This window comes from Psammomys obesus, unplaced genomic scaffold (assembly GCF_907164565.1).
Source record: "Psammomys obesus unplaced genomic scaffold, mPsaObe1.curated_primary_1811, whole genome shotgun sequence".
Classification (NCBI taxonomy): domain Eukaryota; kingdom Metazoa; phylum Chordata; class Mammalia; order Rodentia; family Muridae; genus Psammomys; species Psammomys obesus.
This window is the reverse complement of record NW_026590677.1, coordinates 7,895,582-7,914,518: the sequence shown is the minus strand read 5'-3', so window position 1 is coordinate 7,914,518 and position 18,937 is coordinate 7,895,582. Positions and strand designations below refer to the sequence as shown.

Below are 18,937 nucleotides of genomic sequence, written 5' to 3'. Positions count from 1 at the left end.
AGTGTAATACCTGCCCAGAAAGTTTGCAAATATGATAATAGATGGGATAGACTTAGCACTGTGCATGGTATCCAGAAAGCACTTGATAAATGGTGTCCATGATGAAGGTGAAATGATATACATAAGAGTAAGGAACCAACACTACCCTGGGAGTGGAGTAGGGGGTCGACACATATGTTAAGAGGCAGCAGTTGCTGTCCTGAAAGGATAGAAAAGCAATGTGGTTTCCCAGACAGTAAGCTGGGTTGTTTAAACAGAACTGTTTCAGGAGGTGTAGCAAAAAGCAAAGCAAAACAAACAAACAAAACCAAAAATAAAACAAAACCAAAAAAAAAAACCCCGATTGAGAAGAACATCATTCTTATTTATTTTGCCATTCCCTTTATACCTGAGAACCTTAAAGAGAAATGTGTGATTCTAAGGTAACCCTGGTCTTCTAAGGCTCAATTTTGGTTGTGCACAACATCTTATCCATAATCATCTTTTGTCAGGAGCATCTCAGTACATGTGGGAAGTCTCTGTTCTTCTTTCCTGAGGTGGAGAGCACCTAACTTCCTGAGGCTCCAGATGAGTATGGGATGAATTTACTGGCTACCACACTTGTGTGCAGAAACAATGGTTCTCAGGGATGTGATGTTAGAATAGGTGAACTTGTACATGGGCTGTAGAGGCATTATCCATTAAACTCAAAGACTGGGTGTTCCTGCTGGTTCTGGAGATGTGCCCATTTACTATAAGGTGGTAAAGGGAATGATTCATTTGCTGTCCCTCCATTTTATCTTTAGTAGTCTGTTAAGTCTAATCAGAAAAAGAAAACAGCCAGTTTTACAAGTGAAGCCAAGTGGTAGGTTTCTATTGTTTCCCAAACTGCATGGGGTAGGAGGTTGTTGAGCAGTTTCCAAGGGCCTAGAGGGCACTCACCCTCCATCCCAACCACATACATTCTTTGACTAAAGAGTACTAACCACAGGAACAAAAGGCTTCTCCACGAGATCTTCCAATAACATTTCTTCGGTGTCCCAGGTATCTATTCTTTTTTTTGGCCTGCGAGCTGAGGTTGTAGAAATAAAAATGAGTTTTGATTTTGGATAATGATTTAGAGGTAATTGCTGACATTGAGAAAGGCATACTTTATTTTCTACTAGATCCCTTCTGTTCCATTCTCATCCTTACCCCTTATTCCAAGAGCTCTGCCTATTTTCTCCTTGGGTATGGCCAAGTGCATGTCCCTCAATGCATGCATAACAACTCATTTAACTTCTTGTTTGGGTGTATACTGTATGTGTGCCTCGTGTTTATGTTTTCTCATTGATCAACTAGGCTGGGTAGCCTAATGAGGTCTGGGTGCTCCTTTCTCTACTGCCCATCCTCCAGTGCTAGGGTTACAGGTGTATAGCAACAATCTGTAACCAATGAGTCAACGTTACTTTTGAAAAGATTGTCATCACTAGATGGAGCTGGATTCTGTGTATTATAACATTGAATGTTGCAAGGCTTTTATATGGCTAGAGAGTATCCAGACTCAGGTCTTCATGCTGACATGGGAAGGCATGTTAATCCCTGATTTATATCTCCAGTTACCTATCATTAGCAATGTTAATGCCTCCATAGTATGGATGCATCCTCATTTATTTAGCCACCCCTGTCATTGGACATTTACATTGTTTTCAACATTTAGCCCTTGTACTGCATGTTATAATTGGAATATTCTTTAGTATACTTTTTGTGTACTTCTGTAATTGTCTTTGTAGATGGCTAAGAAATGAGACTAGTAATTTAAAGGCATTCCATATTTTTAAGTTTTTAAAAGATATATTTTACTTTAATATGGGTGAGTCTTTTGCCTGTATGTACATCAGTGCACCACATTCATTCTTGTGAAGGTCAGAAGAGGGCATGAGATCCCTGGGACTGGAGTTACAGGTGATTGTGAGCTACCCTATGGCTGCCAGAAACTGAATCTGGATCTTCTGCAAGAACAACAAGTTCTCTTTATCACTGAGCCATCTCTCTATCTCCATTTTAAAAGTTCTTAATACTACTGAGAAAAGGGAAGAGAGAGACAGGCAACATACCCTTCCTAAAGGTTATACTAATTTGCATTTCCACCATTGGCAAGCATAACCTTTAAGTTATCACTACTACCATCCAAAGATCTTGTGTGAAATAATGCTAGGGCATCCTTACTGCCCTGACAGGTGATGGTGTGCAAGGTTTGTTGCATACATCTTTCAACAACCGAATGTAGTATGAAAAATGAGTTTAAGTCTCAAAATAGGAATGCTATTATAGAAAATATAAAGGAAGACCTATGTGATTTGTTTTCTGTGACCAATGATTCAACATTACCTTTGAAAAGTTTGTCATCAGTAGATGGAGCTGGAGTCTGTGTATCATAACATTGACTATGGCAAGACTTAATGATATTCTGAGCTCCAATATTCTGAGAACATTCACCTTCTTCCATGATTACATCCAGAGCAAATGTTACAGACACATTCTTTTTGGGCCTTATTCGAAGACCATCTTTCTGCATGCCAAGAAGAAGAGGGAAATTGTCAGTTAGTTCTCAAGAGTTCAGTTACTGACCATGGGCAATAGTGTTTAAAGTCATTTACTTGTAGGATTGGCTTTAGAGGCCTAGCATCCAGTGAGCGTTGCATTAAATGCTGTCTTGAATCAAATTGCTGTCTTTTCTCAAAGTGTCTTTGCTCAACCTGCTGGCGATGCTCCAGGTGTAGTCTTTTCTCAAAATGATGTCTGTTGTTTTTGATCACGTCTACTCTGTTAACTAAACTAAGAACATTTGAAAGAAAAAAGTCAGTAGTAGAAATAGGCATATTTCAAGATTTTTCTTCTTGTTTTGGTCCTGGGAACTGAATTCTAGGCTTTCTATGCATGAGGCAAGTTCTTTGCCACTGATCTATAGCCCCAGCCTCCAAGCTTTTTTATTCAATGCAGCCACTACCCTATCCTTTCCATATGCCTTTGATCAATGAAAGTGACAACAAAGCAGGAGGACATTTAGGCCTTTTTTTTTCTTGCAAAACCCTGATCACTTCCTGTTCTTTTTCACCATTTCTGTCCTTTCCTATCATTCCATAATTAGGAAGATTAGAGAACTGAAGGCTGATAATCTGCAGCAGCTGTGTAATAGTCATCTTTAGAATATTATCAATAGGCTCCTTAAGGATCACATGTTCCCTCTGTCTTCCACATGGCAATTCTGAAAACAGAAGCCCTAATCACAATAGGTTGATTGGCTTTACCATTTTTTTAAACCTATATTCCCTTCTTCCCACTAAGGTGACTGCTGATGTTGTGCCAGGACAGGTAGTGTACCTAGAAATGTTGATGGGCACTGCCAAAGCCCCACTTGAGCTATCAGATTCTGAAGAAGTTGCTGTCCAGAATTCAAGGACCTCTCAGAACTCACAGGTCATGTTGAAGATTGACTTTCACTTCTGTTCTTATCTAATCTAATGGAGTAAATCTAATGGAGGCAGCTTAGTACCTGTCTGATGAGTATCTTTCCCCATAGCCTATAATGTTCTTGGAGGTTGAAATGCTTATATTGGATGTTTGTTGTCGAGTATACAGTTCTTCGTATTGATCTCCAATGGCAGCTAATAGCCAGCGCAGCCCTGTAACTATTGGCTGTTGGTGCCTCTTTGAAAGATGTTTCATGGTTGAACAAGGCTCCTGTAAATAGAAAAGAAGGCCTCACCTTTGGATCCCTGGACCTTTGGGGACTAATGATCATTAAAATGGCAGAGATAGATGTGCTATGCCTGAATGGGTTCTCAACTTTCAGGAAGACACTCAGCAGGCACATCTGAGAAAGTGGATGAAGAGCATAAAAGTTGGGCCCCTTTAATAAAATGGTTACAGTGGCTTCATTTTGTTACCTCAAGCAAACCACTGAGACCCTCTGGCCATTTAGCTTTCTCACCTATAAAACAAGATATTAAAACCTTTCAAAGCAGAGTGTAATATTTATTATTATCAAGTTAGAAACAGTCACTGCAGATTTTGCCTGTCATGGAGAGGAACTTTGACACCAAGCTGACATATGGGGCTGATGACAGACAGGGCCCTGGTTATATTAGCCAGGAACTAAAGGAAGAGAAATGAAACACTGACACTTACCACTCGGCACATGGACTTAGTCTCATTCACTAGCCTTTCCAGAACTAGATACTCAATGATATCACAAGGCAAGAGGGCATCCTTCTTATCTTGTTTGTTCGCCAGGCTAGAATAGGGCATAAAGACAAGAAGAGTGAAACCAAGGTATAGTCAAAGGGATGTGTCGGCACTTAGGAGGCAGGTGAATACCTGTGAGTTACAGACTAGCCAGGTCTACATATTGAGACTGTTTGAAAACAAACAAACAAAAAACAAGGCAAACAAACAAACAAAAACAGCAAACAAAACACAAGCAAACAAAAAAAAATATGGAGTAGGGGAATGCTAACTTCTACAGGTCCAGGAATTGGGCTTACCCAGTGAGACAGATGAGCTAGACAGTTTCCAAGCCAACTTTTAATAGAAAAAAAATAGCGCAAATTATTTGGATACAGATAATCCCCAGAGTTTATTCTCCACTTCCTCTATATCACACCTTGTACTTTAATTACAATCACTAATTGGGATATATACAGGTGTGGAGTTTTTACATCTATGAAACTCTGTTTATGCTCTAGGAAGGATTGCTAGGAATGAGAATGGCAAAGGGGGAGATTGGAAGGAGTGAGGATTGGCAGGCTACTGGAATTATCCCCACTCCAGGAAATGAGTACCAGCTACATCGTCTTGAGCAACCAACTGAGGGAGGAAGGCATTGGAGCTGATTGTATAAAACAGGGCTTGCTCTCTGCCATCAACTTTCAGGATCAGAGACTCAAACCAGAAAAGAACAAGTTAAAGAGTGTTCAGGAAGAGTCCAGGGTTGGGGATAAGATTATCTAGATATTATTTCTCTTTTCTGAAGATTCAGAATTCATTTATTCAGTTAGGTACCATGTTCCACATGACTGTGTGTGGTAGAAAGCGGCCCTTGAAAACAGTTACCAGTGAAACTGAGCCTTTCAACCTCATTGTGCCTAAAGAGGTCTAGCTCCTTATGACAAAAGAAGCCCTTCATCTTTATACCTTTCCCAAGGCACAAATTGGCTAAAAGAAAACAAGACACAAAGGCAGAAACTTACATTAAGATGGGCTTTCCCGATATCCTTTTATCAAACATTATGTGTGTTAAGATGATCTTCACTTCATGTATGCGTCCTATATCGCTAGAATCCACGACAAAAACAAGCCCATGTGCCTCAGCATAGTAGCTTGGCCATATTTCTCGGCCCTTCAGGTCTCCAGTTAGGTCATAGACAGATACTTGATAATCATCGAGTAGAAGTCTAGTCTGTGTTGGTTTCATATCGCTGTGCATCTTGCTAGGAATTACTACAAATGGAAGGAAGGAAGAAATGACCACAGTGTGACAAAATGTATTTAGATAAATGTGATCATCCTTTTGCAGAGCCTGCTGTCAGAAACCCTACTAAAGCAGCCTACCACCCTGCTCATATTCATGGATGCATCTTTCTAGTTCTTCAGTATTTTTGTTTGTTTGTTTGTTTTGTTTTCCAAAAATAGAGTTTCTCTGTGTAGCCCTGGTGATCCTGAAACTCATTATGTAGACCAAGCTAACCTGAAACAGAGATCCACTAGTTTCTACCTCTAGAGTGCTGACACTAAAGGCGTGCACCACCTAATGTATTTTTCTAAATCACAGATTTTCATGTGCTACCCTTCCTGGCTTTACAACTTCAGTGAGTAAACTGAACAGTGAAGCACATTTCTATCCAAGTCACCACAGTCTTCATACATGTCATAGTCTATCTTTTCCTGAGCCTTCACAGACTGCTCTTCTTTCCATCATTCTGTACTCAGTTCATGCCTGTTTTTATAAAGTATCAATTTAGATCTTTTGTGTTGTAGACAAACTTTCCTTATACCGCCCTTAGTCTGCATAAACTGTTATCTACCCTGTGTGTACTATTATTGTAACACACATTAGAGCCATGAATTCTATTATTTCCTTTACTGAGTTAGAAAGAGCAACAGGAAGGTTAAATCTTAATTTTATCCATTATATTCATGAAGCTGAGCACAGAGGTTGGTACACAGGTACTCAATAAATGTTTGATGAATTTACGCTAGTTCTTTCATTTTTATAGTTTCTTCAAGTCTCAACCTCCACATTCTTCAGGAAGCCTTCTCTGACCTGCCCCCCTGTCACTGCTGTCTCTTAGCACACTGTTGAAGTAGTCACTGACTTGTTTTTGGGCTTGCCTCCCTTACAGTAAGGTTTCAGTAAGGGTTTACAATGTCTGTTATTATGAATAAGGACATGAAGTGGCTCTTCCAAGAAACCAGGCCATAAGCAGACATATTTCCCATGTAAAAGCTTTGTCCAGAACATAATATTCTGTAAGGAAGTAGATGCTTAATTCAGCCCCTAATAGAAATGCATTTTACAACAACAGTCTTTATATGTTTCCATTTTGTTGAACTGATGGTTATGGTCTAAGTTTCTGCTTACATTAGTAGTTAATAATTTCATAGATTCTTGACACTAGCAGTATTCAGACTAGAATCAGTAATTTCTTATTTGGAGTCTTAGATATGTCTGTGACATTTTCCATAGGATTGACAAAATAAATTCTTAGGCTAATTTACTAATATGCTTTCAGGTTTTTGGAAATGCTTGTTTATATACACTTATAAATAGACACATACATCTTTATGTGTGTATAATATGGGGACTATAGCTTAATGTGGTTTTATAACATTTCTTTCATGTTTGTCTGATCTTTTTAATTATAGCTTTCAGAAAGCACATACATTTCAGTCACAACTTTGATATGCTATTTGCTATTTAAATTAGACTACTTGAAAAAATATATATACAGGTAACATTATACAGACTGGGCAGGTTTTAATTAAGAATACACACACACACACACACACACACACACACACACACACACACGTGTATTAATAACAATGATAAAAGGCCGTGAATTTGAAAGAGCAAAGAGAATGTATGGTAGGATTTGGAGGGAGGAAAATGAGGGTGAAATGATCTCATTATAAACTCAAAAAATTAACAATTCAAGTTTTAAAAAAGTGAATAGGTTGAAACTGCAAATGATATTTTAAAATCCTGTTTTGTTTGTTTGTTTGTTTTGCATCTCAGGAAGTTTTGTTATTTTTTTCCTGTCAGAACAACACATCGTTCTCCTGTTTTTCTTTTTTTTAAGATTTTATTTTAATTTATTATGTATATAGTGTTCTGCTTGCATGTGTGCATGCATGTCAGAAGAGGGTATCAGTTCTCGTTACAGATGGTTGTGAGCCACCATGTAGTTGCTGGGAATTGAACTCAGGACCTCTGGAAGAGCAGCCAGTGCTCTTAACCTCTGAGCCATCTCTAGCCCTCTCCTGTTTTTCTTACTGAAACCTAATTTTTTCAATAGTTTAGTCTGTTGCTGATGACATTAGATAGTAGAAGAAGCGTTTCCTTGTCAATTTGCATTTATCTTATTTTCTCTTCATTTATAAACACCCTGGGGAACATTCCAACTCTCGTTCATCTCTATCCCTGGCTGCGTGTTTCATAAAGTATGGTTTGGGATAGTGTGCTTCAAAGTTTCATGGATGTGCTTATTAACCCCTACCCTGAACCAAATGACTCAAGAGCTCAGGATCTCTAAGCTTGGGATGGATGCATCTATACCATTTGTAAGAAATTTGCTATGGCTAGCATGATCCTGATGTGATTCCTTTGCACTTTAAAGCTTGTGAGTCACTGCTCCTGAGAACTGTGACACATAGGTGTGGTGGTATCTCAGCATCATCTGATGGTAGTGAGGAGGATGGGCCCTCACCAAACTAAAATAGCTGAGCTTCCTGAGGCTAGGTTAAGAGGGCTGAAGTCTTCCCAGGTGACTTTGATCACTGCCTCGTTGTTCTCTAGATTTGCCTTCAAGGGCTTTTAAAAATCTGTGGTGCTAGTCTTCATTCTTTAAGAATGAAAATCCAAAATATGTAAATTAAATGTCAACAAAACAAATAACCCAACTAAAAACTGAAAAGCTGGGACATACCAAATTTACCCTGCATACAAGATGTGCAGGGATAAAGATAGAGCAGAGAAAGCAGAGACTGAAGGAATGCCCAGCCAATGCCTGGCCCAACCAAAGATCCACCCTATTGGAGAGTGCCAACCATCACACAATGAAAGATACTCTGCTAAGTTTGCAGACAGGAGCCTGTTAGAGTTGTTCTCTGAGAGACTCTACACAGCAGCACTTCAAAACAGATGCTGAGACTCACAGCTAACACTGGGCGATGAGTAGTGAGTCTTGTGGAAAAGTAGGAAGAAAGAGAAAAGGACCTGGAGGTGATAAGAGCTCCACAAAAAGAACAACAGGGCGAACTAATCAGGGCCCAGAGGGACCTATGGAGACCGAAGCACCAATCAAGGACCATGCATGGACTGGACCTAGGTCCTATACATATATGTAGCTGATGGGGAGCATACTCTTCATGTGGGTCCTCTAATACAGATGTAGGGACTGCATCAGACACAGGCTCACTTGCTATCTTTTTTTTTAATCACTTCCCCCTGGTGGGACTACCTTGTTAGGCCACAGTGGAAAAGGATATGCTCAGTCCTGATGCAACTTAATGAGCTGGGGTGGATGGGAAATTGCGCTCCCCTTCTCTGAGGAATAGATCAGTGGAGAGGAAAGGGGGAAGTTTTGGACTGGGAGGATAGAAGGGATGGGGGTACAACCAGGATGTAAAGTGAATAATTAAATAATAAATTTTTACAAATTGGGTTCAGAGCAAAACAGAATTCTCAACAGAGGAATATAGAATGGTAGAGAAACACTTAAAGAAATGCTCAACATCCTTAGTCATCAGCTAAATGCAAATCAAAACAACTCTGAGATTCCATATTACATCTGTCAGAATGACTAAGATCAAAAACTCAAGCTATAGCACATGCTGGTGAGGATGTGGAGAAAGGGGAACACTTCTTCATTTCCAGTGGAAGTGCAAACTTGTATGACCACTTTGGAAATCAGTCTGGCACTTTCTCAAAAAATTAGGAATAGTGCTACCTCAAGACCCAGCCATACCACTCCTGGGCATATACCCAAAAGATGCTCCCCAATACAACAAGGTCATTTGCTCAACTATGTTCGTCGCAGCTTTGTTCATAATAGCCAGAATCTGGAAACAACCGAGATGCCCTCAACCAAAGAATGGATAAAGAAACTGTGGTACATTTATACAATGGAATACTACTCAGCTATTAACAAAAAGGAAATCATGAAATTTGCAGGGAAATGTGTGGAACTAGAAAAGATCATCCTGAGTGAGGCAACCCAGAACTAGAAAGATATGCACGGTTTATACTCAGTAATAAGCAAAGTGTTGGCCATATAATACAGGATAACCATACTAAAATCCACAGACCTAAAGAAGGTAAATATCAAAGAAGACTACAGGGAGGATGCTTAAATCTCATTCAGAAGAGCAAATAGAATAGACACCAGAAGAGGTTGTAGTGAGGGAACAGGACCATAGATGTCTTCTGAAAGAATTCACCCAGCAGGGGATCGAAGCAGATGCTGAGACTCTCAGCCAAATTTTGGGAAGAGGCCAGGAAATCTTATGGAAGAAAGGGGAGATAGAAATACCTGGAAAAGACAGGAACTCCACAAGTAAACACACCACTAGAGCCAAAAAAAAACCCCCAAAAAACAAAAAACAAAACAAAACAAAACAAAAAACCCTGGACCCACAGCATACTGCAGAGATCAATACTCCAACCATGGACCATGCATGGAAAGGAACTAGACCCCCGGCTCAGTTGTAGCCAATAGGCAGCTCAGTCCCCATGTGGGTTCCCTATTAAGGGGCACAAGAGATATCTCTGACATGGACTCTGTGGCCCACTCTTTGATCACTTCCCTCTAGCAGGGTGGCCTTCCTAGGACACAGAGGAAGAGAATGCAGGCAGTCCTGATGAGATAGTCTGGGGTCAGAGGAAGAGAATGTAAGGCAGACCTGATTAGATAGTCTGGGGTCAGATGGTAGAGGAGGAGGTCTCCTTCTTTCTGAGGACTAGGGGAGGGGGATAAGGAGAAGAAGGTGGGATCAGGGAGAGACAAGGGAGGGGGCTACAATCCTGATATAAAAGTGAGTGAATTATAAAAAATAAAATAAAAGTACATAGCAAAATAATCTGTGGTGCTGGTCTCTCTGAGATTTGAATTACATATATTGGTCCTCAGGTACTGTGTTCTTTTGAAAGCACTCTAGTTGGACCTGGAGAAATGGTTCAGTGGTTCAGAGCCATTTGCTGCTTTTCTGGATGGACTTGGATTCCTGCACCTTGATGAGAGCTCAAACCTGTCTGCAATTTCAGTTCTAGGGTATCCAAATTCCCTCTTCTGGCCTCTGTGGGCACTCTATGCCATGCATCTGCTACACATATACACATGAAGGCAAAACACACATCCATATAAAATAAATATTTTTAAGTATATAGGTGATTGGAATGTATAGTCACATTTGAGAGTCACAGATCTCAGTGTCCTTATTTAGGACACCTGTCTGTTCATGATTGGATTTCTTGCCCCATGTGGTCATGACATGCAAAACAATTGTAGTAGATGGTGTACTGATGAAGTAATGATGGCTTGTATGCCAAACTATTTTGTAGCTGGTGTGTTTAAATGTCCATACAAACTACTATCTGTAGACTGGAATTCCTTTCCTAGATAGTGTCTGTTTATGGCATTCATCTTAAAGCAAACAACACAGAAACAGGAGAAGTGAGCAATTCAATTTCGAGTAAAGAGAAACCTAGTAGATTGACTCTAAGTGGGCCTGCATGAACAGTGGGGGCTGAGACATTCTTCAGAATGTGACATCAGTGCCCATTAGCATGTCTCTGTGAATGAAGTCACTACCATGAACCAAAGCATTTATGAGCCAGCCCCAAGTTATTCACTGAGCACAAGGCAAGTTATGCAAGACAGACTATATCCATTATACTTCAGGAGTCAGTCAGAATGGAAAACAGACACTAGAGTCAAATGAATAGCTTGTGGTTAAATTCAGAATGAGAGTTTCCCACAGTTTTCTGGCTTTCAGAAACACCTGGGGAGTTCTTACAGTGTGGGTTCCCAGACCCCATCTAGACTAAATGAGAATTCAGAGCTAAGGGAGGTGGAGCACTAGTAAACTATTCCCATTCTTGTCAATAATCTTGTGGCTTGGTCTGTCTGGTTCTTTGACTTCCTTGTCACTGTTTACTTTTGTTCATTTCTGGAGATGTGAGAAGTCAAGTGTGCTGCATCTAAGGGGGCATGCTAGGCTGAAGTGTTGACTAAAATACACATGGAGGTGCTATTGGGGCCTGAGAGAAGTTCTGAAAAGGCAACATGTAGTTTCAGGAGAATGGTGGAGAACCTTCATTTCATGAGTAATTATTGAATATATTGAGAGCACAGACTCAAAGAGGAAAAGATCCATTTCCTCTTCTCATGGGGTTCCCAGTTTGGATTTGAAATTGTGCAAGGATCTTGGGATAAGTGCATGCTAGAGGGTGTGAGCAAAGAATGTGATGCAAGGAGTAAAGGAAGGTTTTCTTTGGCCAGGCTGTGACTTGAAGGGCTTGGTTAAGCACATGACAGAGGGGTTACAATACAGGAAAAGCAGCCTTGTATAGTGGTATAGTGGTGTGTGTACAGGGTGCACAGTGTACAGTGGTATGGCAGAGGAATGGCAGAGCATTTGCTTTGGTTTTATGAGAGAACTATAGGTGAGGAACTTGGGAAATGAAGCTGGAGGAGTAGTCAGAGCCCCAAACAAGACCTTGTATGCTGCTAAGCTGGGTACATTTTGCTTCAAAAACAATGGGGACACATGGAGCACTACTGATCATGGAGTGTCATGATTAGATTTTTGCATCTCTTTGGTAATTAGAGGAACAAGTAGAAACAGCCAGATCAGCCAAAACGCCAGTGCTGTTGAAAAACCTTCAAGTAGGAGAGCATGAGCACAGGTGTCAGGACAACCATTTACTCTAGTTTGCTGAGGGTTGACAGGTTGTATAAAAATCAACCATGTCATCACTCTTATATCAACTCAATAAATATTGATGATGAGTCAGACTCTGTGTTGACTTCTGATTGATTAAAAGTTAGTTGGGACTTCCCAACTAGTATAAGAGATTCCTACAATGCTGTGTGACTGCTTCTCGAAATGTCCAAGGATTAAGCTAAAGATGTGGTACTACACTTGAGGTGACAACATTTCTCAAGCACTAACTTTCAATATCAGCTATCCCAGAGTTTTGTGTCACTACACTTTTTTTTATTATGCTACACTTGTATCTTATCTAGACCAAATTATGGACTGGGCTCTCAAACTACAAAGCATTTCAAACATGCTATCCTTCAAAATTGACTGCAGTGTTACATATTGTAGATTATTCCTATTGACATCATGTGAAGACTTTCTATTGAGACATCTTACAAAGGGAGCAGGTTAACAGACACTATATAAGTAGCTTGTTAATACTGAATGAGGAGACTGAGATATTTATCTTTACAAGAGAGAAACTGAGAGTCCAGAAGTCAGGCTAAGGTAGAATGAATACTGGCAGACCCACACCAGAAACTAATGCTGTTTAGTTCTCACATCTTTGAAAGGCCTCTACAAGATGACTTTTGCCAGAGTTTTCCAAGCCAATGACAATGATAGTCACATTCCTAGAAGAGAAAAAGGAAAATGGGTCAAAGCCACAAACCCATTCATTTTCAGACTAAAAAATTCTATTCTTTCTTAGTGTTTGAAGCTTTGCTTGCAATAGTCTCAACTCATGTATCATAAAAAGCCCCACCACACTGGCAGGAGTGGTGTAACAGCCCCTTCCAAATCTTTCAAGGATGCTTTCCCTCCCCAATGTAGTCAATATACAAACTGATCATCCTCTCTTAACTGTGTTCCTATCTTGTACTTGCTGTTTAATTACTTTCCAAATGTGTCATGATCATTTGTCCCTTGTGAAACTTTGAGGCAGATGCTTGGGAAATAATTCTAGTTTGGATGTAGAAAAGTAGTTGTAAAGTTACCTTTGTTTTTCTTCTGTGGCCCTTTGACAAGACCAGCACGCAGTCAAGAGTCGGAACATGATTCAACTTGGTTCTTAAATACTAAATGACAAAAATAAATGACAAATAATCATTTGTGAATTAAGTCAGTTTGTCATTATACAGATACTGATAAACAGAAAGTCTGTGAGTGTTAGAATTCCATTGCATCATTCAGCCCAGCCTAATTTGCAAATGTCATAGAGGAGAGAGACTGGCTATTCTGAGCTCCAGTGATAGTTTTGTGCTACTATGTAGCTTCCTACAAAAAAGGGTGACTTATTACTAAAGTAACCTACCACACAGACACAATCAGATGGACCCTATCCATTTAGCTAGAATTTGTTACTACTAGGAATATCTTCATTTGGAGAAGGGGTGGATGATGCTTTGGAGAACCCACTTAGTTTAAAGAACTATTGGAGGACCCATTCTAAATAACACTTCTCTATTTGGCTTGGTTCTGTTATTGCCTCAGATTCAAAGATACAGGTGTTGTTGACCCATTTTTCATAGATTTCATGCAGTTCCTAAAAGCTCTAAGGGACCTCAGACATCACCTGGAGTACACTAATAAACATTAAACTCCAATCCAGATGCCCTACTATGAAAGATTTCAAGAAAATCACATATATTTTTTTCAAATAAGTTTAATATGAAGTTTGACTTGAAAATGATTGTCAAAATAAAAGACAATTGAGGCAACTGCCTCAAAATTCCATGTATGAATACCTTGTTGTTGTTTGTTTTTGTTTTTGTTTTTTTAGTTGGGCTCTTATTTTGTAGCTCTGGCTGGCCCGGAAATGGCTACATAGACTAGGATAGCCTGTAACAAAGTCTCTGCCTTCTAAATCCTGGGATTAAATGCATGTGCTTCTTTAGGACTATAGATTTTAGTATGTTTATCTTCTTTGAATGGATAATATCCACTTATAAATCAGTTCATACCATGTATGTTTTTCTGCTTCTAGGATACCTCACTCAGGATGATCTTTTCTAGTTCCATCCATTTGCCTGCAAATTTCATGATTTCCTCGTTTTTAATTGCTGAGTAGTATTCCATTGTGTAAATGTATCCATTTTTCAGTTGAAGACACCTAGGTTGTTTTCAGATTCTTTCTATTATGAGTAAAGCTGTGTGAACATAGTTGAACAAATGTCCTTGTATGGTTGAGCATCTTTCAGATATATGCCCGAGTGGTATAGCTGGATCTTGAGGTAGCACTATTTCTAATTTTCTGAGAAGGTGCCAGGTTGATTTCCAAAGTGGTGTATAGGATTACATTCCCACCAGCAATGCAGGAGTGTTTCCTTTTCTCCACATCCTTACCAGCATGTGCTATAGCTTGAGTTTTTTATCTTAGCCATTTAGACAGGTGTAATATGGAATCTCAGAGTTGTTTTGATTTTCATTTCCCTGATGACTAAGGATGTTGAGTATTTCTTTAAGTGTTTCTCTGCCATTCTATATTCCTCTGTTGAGAATTCTCTATTAATCTCTGTGCCCCATTTTTTAATTGGAGTACTTCGTTTGCTGCTGATTAACATCTTAAGTTTCTTTATATATTCTGGGTATTAGCCCTTTTCAGATACAGGGTTGGTGAAGATCTTTTCCCAGTCTGTAGTCTGTCATTTTGTTCTGATGTCAGTGTCCTTTGTTTTACAGAAGCTTTTCAGTTTCATGAGGTCCCATTTATTTATTGTTGATCTTAGAACCTGTGCTGTTGGTGTCCTGTGCCAGTGACATTAAGGCTCTTCCTCACTTTTTCTTCTAACAGATTTAGTGTATCTAGTTTTATGTTGAGGTACTTGAGCCACTTGGACTTTAGTTATGTGCTGGGTGATAAATATGGACCTATTTGCATTTTTCTACTTGTAGACATCTAGTTAGACCAGAAAGGAGGACCCTAGGGAAGAGGCTTAATCCTCATTTAGACGGGCAAACAGGATAACCAATGGAAGTAGAAGATAGGGAACAGGACAGGAGCCTTTAACAGGGGCCCTCTGAAAGACTGTATCCAGCAGTGTATCAAAGCAGATGCTGACACTCATAGACAAACTTTGCGCAGAGTGCAGGGAATCTTATGGAAGAAAGGAGAGACAGAAAAACCTGGAGGGGACAAGAGCTCCACAAGGAAAACATCAGAGCCAAAAAATTGTGGGCCTAGGGGGTCTTGCAGAGGCTGAGGAATCAACCAAGGACTATACATGCAAGGTTTAGAAGATCTAGACCCCCTGCTCAGATGTAGCCCATGGGCAGCTCAGTCTCCATATAGGTTATCTACTAAGGGGAGCAGGGGCTGTCTCTGACATGGACTCAGTGTCAGGCTCTTTGATCACCTGTCCCTGGTGAGGTAGCCTAACTAGGCCATAGAGAAAGAGGATCCAGGAAGTTCTGATGGGACCTGATAGAGTAAGGTCAGATAGTATGAAAGGAGGACCTCTCTTATCAGTGGACTAGGGGGGAGACATAGAGAGGGAAAAGGGAGGGAGGGTGGGAATGGGAGGAGATGAGGTAGGGAGCTACAGCTCGGATACAAAGTGAATAAATTATAATAAATAATAATAATAATAATAAAGAAAACATTTAAAAAGCTTTGTGCCACCACCTCTGGTTTCATTCCTCTACCTGTGCAACAAGGATTCTTGCTGTCTTGACATTTTTAGCCATTCTAGCAACTGAGAAATGCAATCTCATTATGATTTTGATTTACATTTCTCCAATAGTTTATTTTGTTGGAGCCTAGAATTGCAGGAAGAACTGGTAGGGTTAAGGAAAGATGTCATTTTGTACCCATATGGGCCTTGCCTCAGAGTTTGTTGAACAGTTTTTATGCTACTTATTAATGGATGACTTAGCATTATTCTGAACAGTCATCCAGTCATCCCATTTTGGAGCATCGTTACTTTTAAATGGAGGCTCACATTCCATAGCTCATCTTTGAGTACAGCTCACTGTTTTAGGAAATTGGCTTCCCTAAAGGCTACTGGAAAATGGCTCTGTCTTGAATCAGACAAAAAAGAAACAATACATATGGCCCATGATCAAAAGCATCCTTACTTAATCTTGCTTATGAGTCTAATAAGACCTAGAGCCTAAAAGGACAGATTCCATGATGGCTATCTCCCTTTGAGATAAGGCTGGTAATATCTTTATGTCAGTTTCTTTTTTAGTACATTGTATTAGTATGTATTAACTGTACAAAATAATATATACTTTAGTATATGTATATAATGTACTTTGTTTATACCCACCATGATCCTTTTATTTCTTCCCCTTGCCTTTCCCACTACCCACTAGTATTCCTTCTACTTTAATGTAATTTAAAAAAATATGGAGGCTATTCATGTATCCTAATCATTTGCAGAGATTCTAAGCTTGACCTAGTCTCTGACTGTCCAAATTGGCACCATACAACTTCTGAAGTAAGAAAGGTAACTAAGTGGGATAACCATAATTCAAGCACACAATCAAGCCTAGAGAGTCTGGCTTTAGAGACTGTCTTTTGGGTCAGGAAGCTGACAGGCTGTAATTGAGAAAGAACTGAGCTATCTGAAGATTCCTGATGCTATTATGTTCAGGGCCTCCACTAGATAGCCTGGAGTGAAATCACCTAAAGTTAAGCCTATGAGTGTCTGTAGAGTGAAGAGCTCTATGTATTTGGCTTACCTTGAGGTGTTTAATTATTTATCTGATTACAAGTTCTTTTTTTGGTTGAAAGAATGTTAGTTATGTTGAATTCAGAAAGATTTGTTGAGCTTTTAGCCTCCAGGATAGAGTAACACAGCCCATATGTCCACTTAAAGGGTAGGCAATGTTCTAAAAATGGCTGTCAAGGTTCTAGCATATCTATGGTAACCACTTCCTAGCTCTTAGCAACCAAACACATTCTCTTTCCTTGTGTGATTACAAATAATTACTAAATGGACTTTTATTCATTATAGATCTTCTTTTCTTTTAAAAGTACATATAGAATGTACTGGGCTTATTTAAGTACTTTATTTATATTAACTCATTTAATCCTTATTGCAACATGACCAAGAAAGAAAGTACTACTGGAAGAGAAAAGTGATCATCAGTCTTACAAAACTGCAAATCCTATGAACAATGATGACCAAGCAAGATATGTCTACGGGTACAATAATGGTACAAATCATATGGCAGTATCCAGTAACTCTCTGATTGGATTTCAGTGTCACTTCATGAAATGGAACCTATACCTGGCATCATAATCAGGGCAAAGATCCTTTTTCTAGATAAGTCATAGGCTCTAGGTGTAGAACCAACTACCATATTCTGTCAAAAGGGCATAGTATTAAAGCAACTCCTAATGACTTTCATCAAAGAAGATTCTTCTCAGTAGAAAGTAGTTAACACAGAGATGTACAAAGGTCATCCTGAAGAGAACAAGTGTGTGCAATGCTCAGCTCTAATGGGACATCTATAACACACTCCTCCCTCCAAGACCCAGGGAACTTCATGGACGAGGGCCTGGAAAGATTGTAAGAGCCAGAGGCAGTAAATGAGTACAAAGAAACAACCTTTCCAAACACAACAGAGCAGTTGCCTGTATGAACTTACAGTGTTTTGACAGCATGTACATGACCTGTGAAATCTCAACTCGGGAAAAAAATCCCAGGATGGAGTGGAAGAGGTTGGCTTTTTTACTGCAAGAAAAATGTTATAATCAAAATAGAATTGTATTACATTTTCAAAGAATTAGTTTAAAACAGTTTAAATAAATGCTCCACTCCATTGGCTCAGATATTTTTAACAGTTGGTAGCACTGTTTGGAGAGTTTATGGAACCTTTAAGAGGAAGTAGTTACTAGACACAGGCTTTGAAGACTTATAGCCTCATCTCACTGTTCTCTCTTGGCTTCTTTCGTGTGTGTGTGTGTGTGTGTGTGTGTGTGTGTGTGTGTGTGTGTGTGCGCGCGCGCATTCACACATGCGTGTGTCTGTGTGTGAATATATGATCTTGCTGTTCTTGTCATACCATGCATTCCCTGCTATTATGGACTCTATCTCCCTGGAACTATTAACAAAAACAAACCTTTTCTTCTTTAAGTTGCTTTTACTCATACTATTTATCACAGCAACAGAAAATTGATACAGATGGTTGTTGCTCTGGGCTTTTGATACTAGTGGTCTGGGTAGCTATTGTAATAATTTGATTCTAGCAACAGTTAGTGGCATCAGACAGAAGCAAGCAACAGCCACAGCTTTTATACAGGGTTCAGATGCTAGGATCCTCAGCCTTACAGTAACAAGTGTTACAGCTCTTAGGCCTAGAGTGCCAGGGTCCCTAAGCCATTGACAACTTTTAAGTTTTATATTTCTCTAAAGCTCTTATTTTCTCTATTGTTTCTGTTCCTCATTAGGCATACTCTATCCATGTTCTTCGTCTCTTCATCTGCCATGTAATTTCTACTGCTCCTGTGTTTGCTGCTGCTGAGGGTAGTGACTTTTGCCACCTTCACTACTGTTACTGCTTTCCTTTCTTTGTGCTGCAAATTCAGCTCAGTATATTAATGATAAAAGTCAAAAGGATATAAGAAAAGACCATTTGTGAGAGGTCTTTAATTTGGCATTCATGCTGCAACACGGCACAAAAGGGTGTCTCTCAGGTAGGTCATAAAGTGAGCCAAACAGCTTGCTTATATAATCAGCTTGTGGGCATGGCTGTAGCAAAGGTT

At 39.6% G+C, this 18,937-nt stretch overlaps 1 protein-coding gene across 1 annotated transcript; it reads right to left on the bottom strand.

Moving 5' to 3' along the window:
* Window positions 1–728: 728 nt before the first annotated feature.
* On the bottom strand, window positions 729–13,279 carry Arl13a (ADP ribosylation factor like GTPase 13A). Its single transcript, XM_055608332.1, has 9 exons — window positions 13,221–13,279; window positions 12,787–12,857; window positions 5,211–5,460; window positions 4,150–4,255; window positions 3,515–3,702; window positions 2,619–2,796; window positions 2,350–2,530; window positions 966–1,051; window positions 729–731 (listed from the first exon to the last, which is right to left on the bottom strand). Exons 1-9 carry the CDS (start codon window positions 13,277–13,279, stop codon window positions 729–731), a joined length of 1,122 nt encoding a protein of 373 aa, XP_055464307.1.
* Window positions 13,280–18,937: the final 5,658 nt, after the last annotated feature.

Bases quoted from the DNA above. Each gene is read 5' to 3' on its own strand.
- Arl13a (XM_055608332.1), bottom strand. From the start codon at position 13,279: ATGTTCCGACTCTTGACTGCGTGCTGGTCTTGTCAAAGGGCCACAGAA. The intron at 5,461-12,786 runs GTGAGAACTAAA...TTCCATTTGTAG, and splicing joins TGTAGAGGCCTTTCAAAGAT to TAATTCCTAGCAAGATGCAC. The intron at 1,052-2,349 runs GTAATGTTGAAT...CTACAACCTCAG, and splicing joins TGATGACAAACTTTTCAAAG to CTCGCAGGCCAAAAAAAAGA.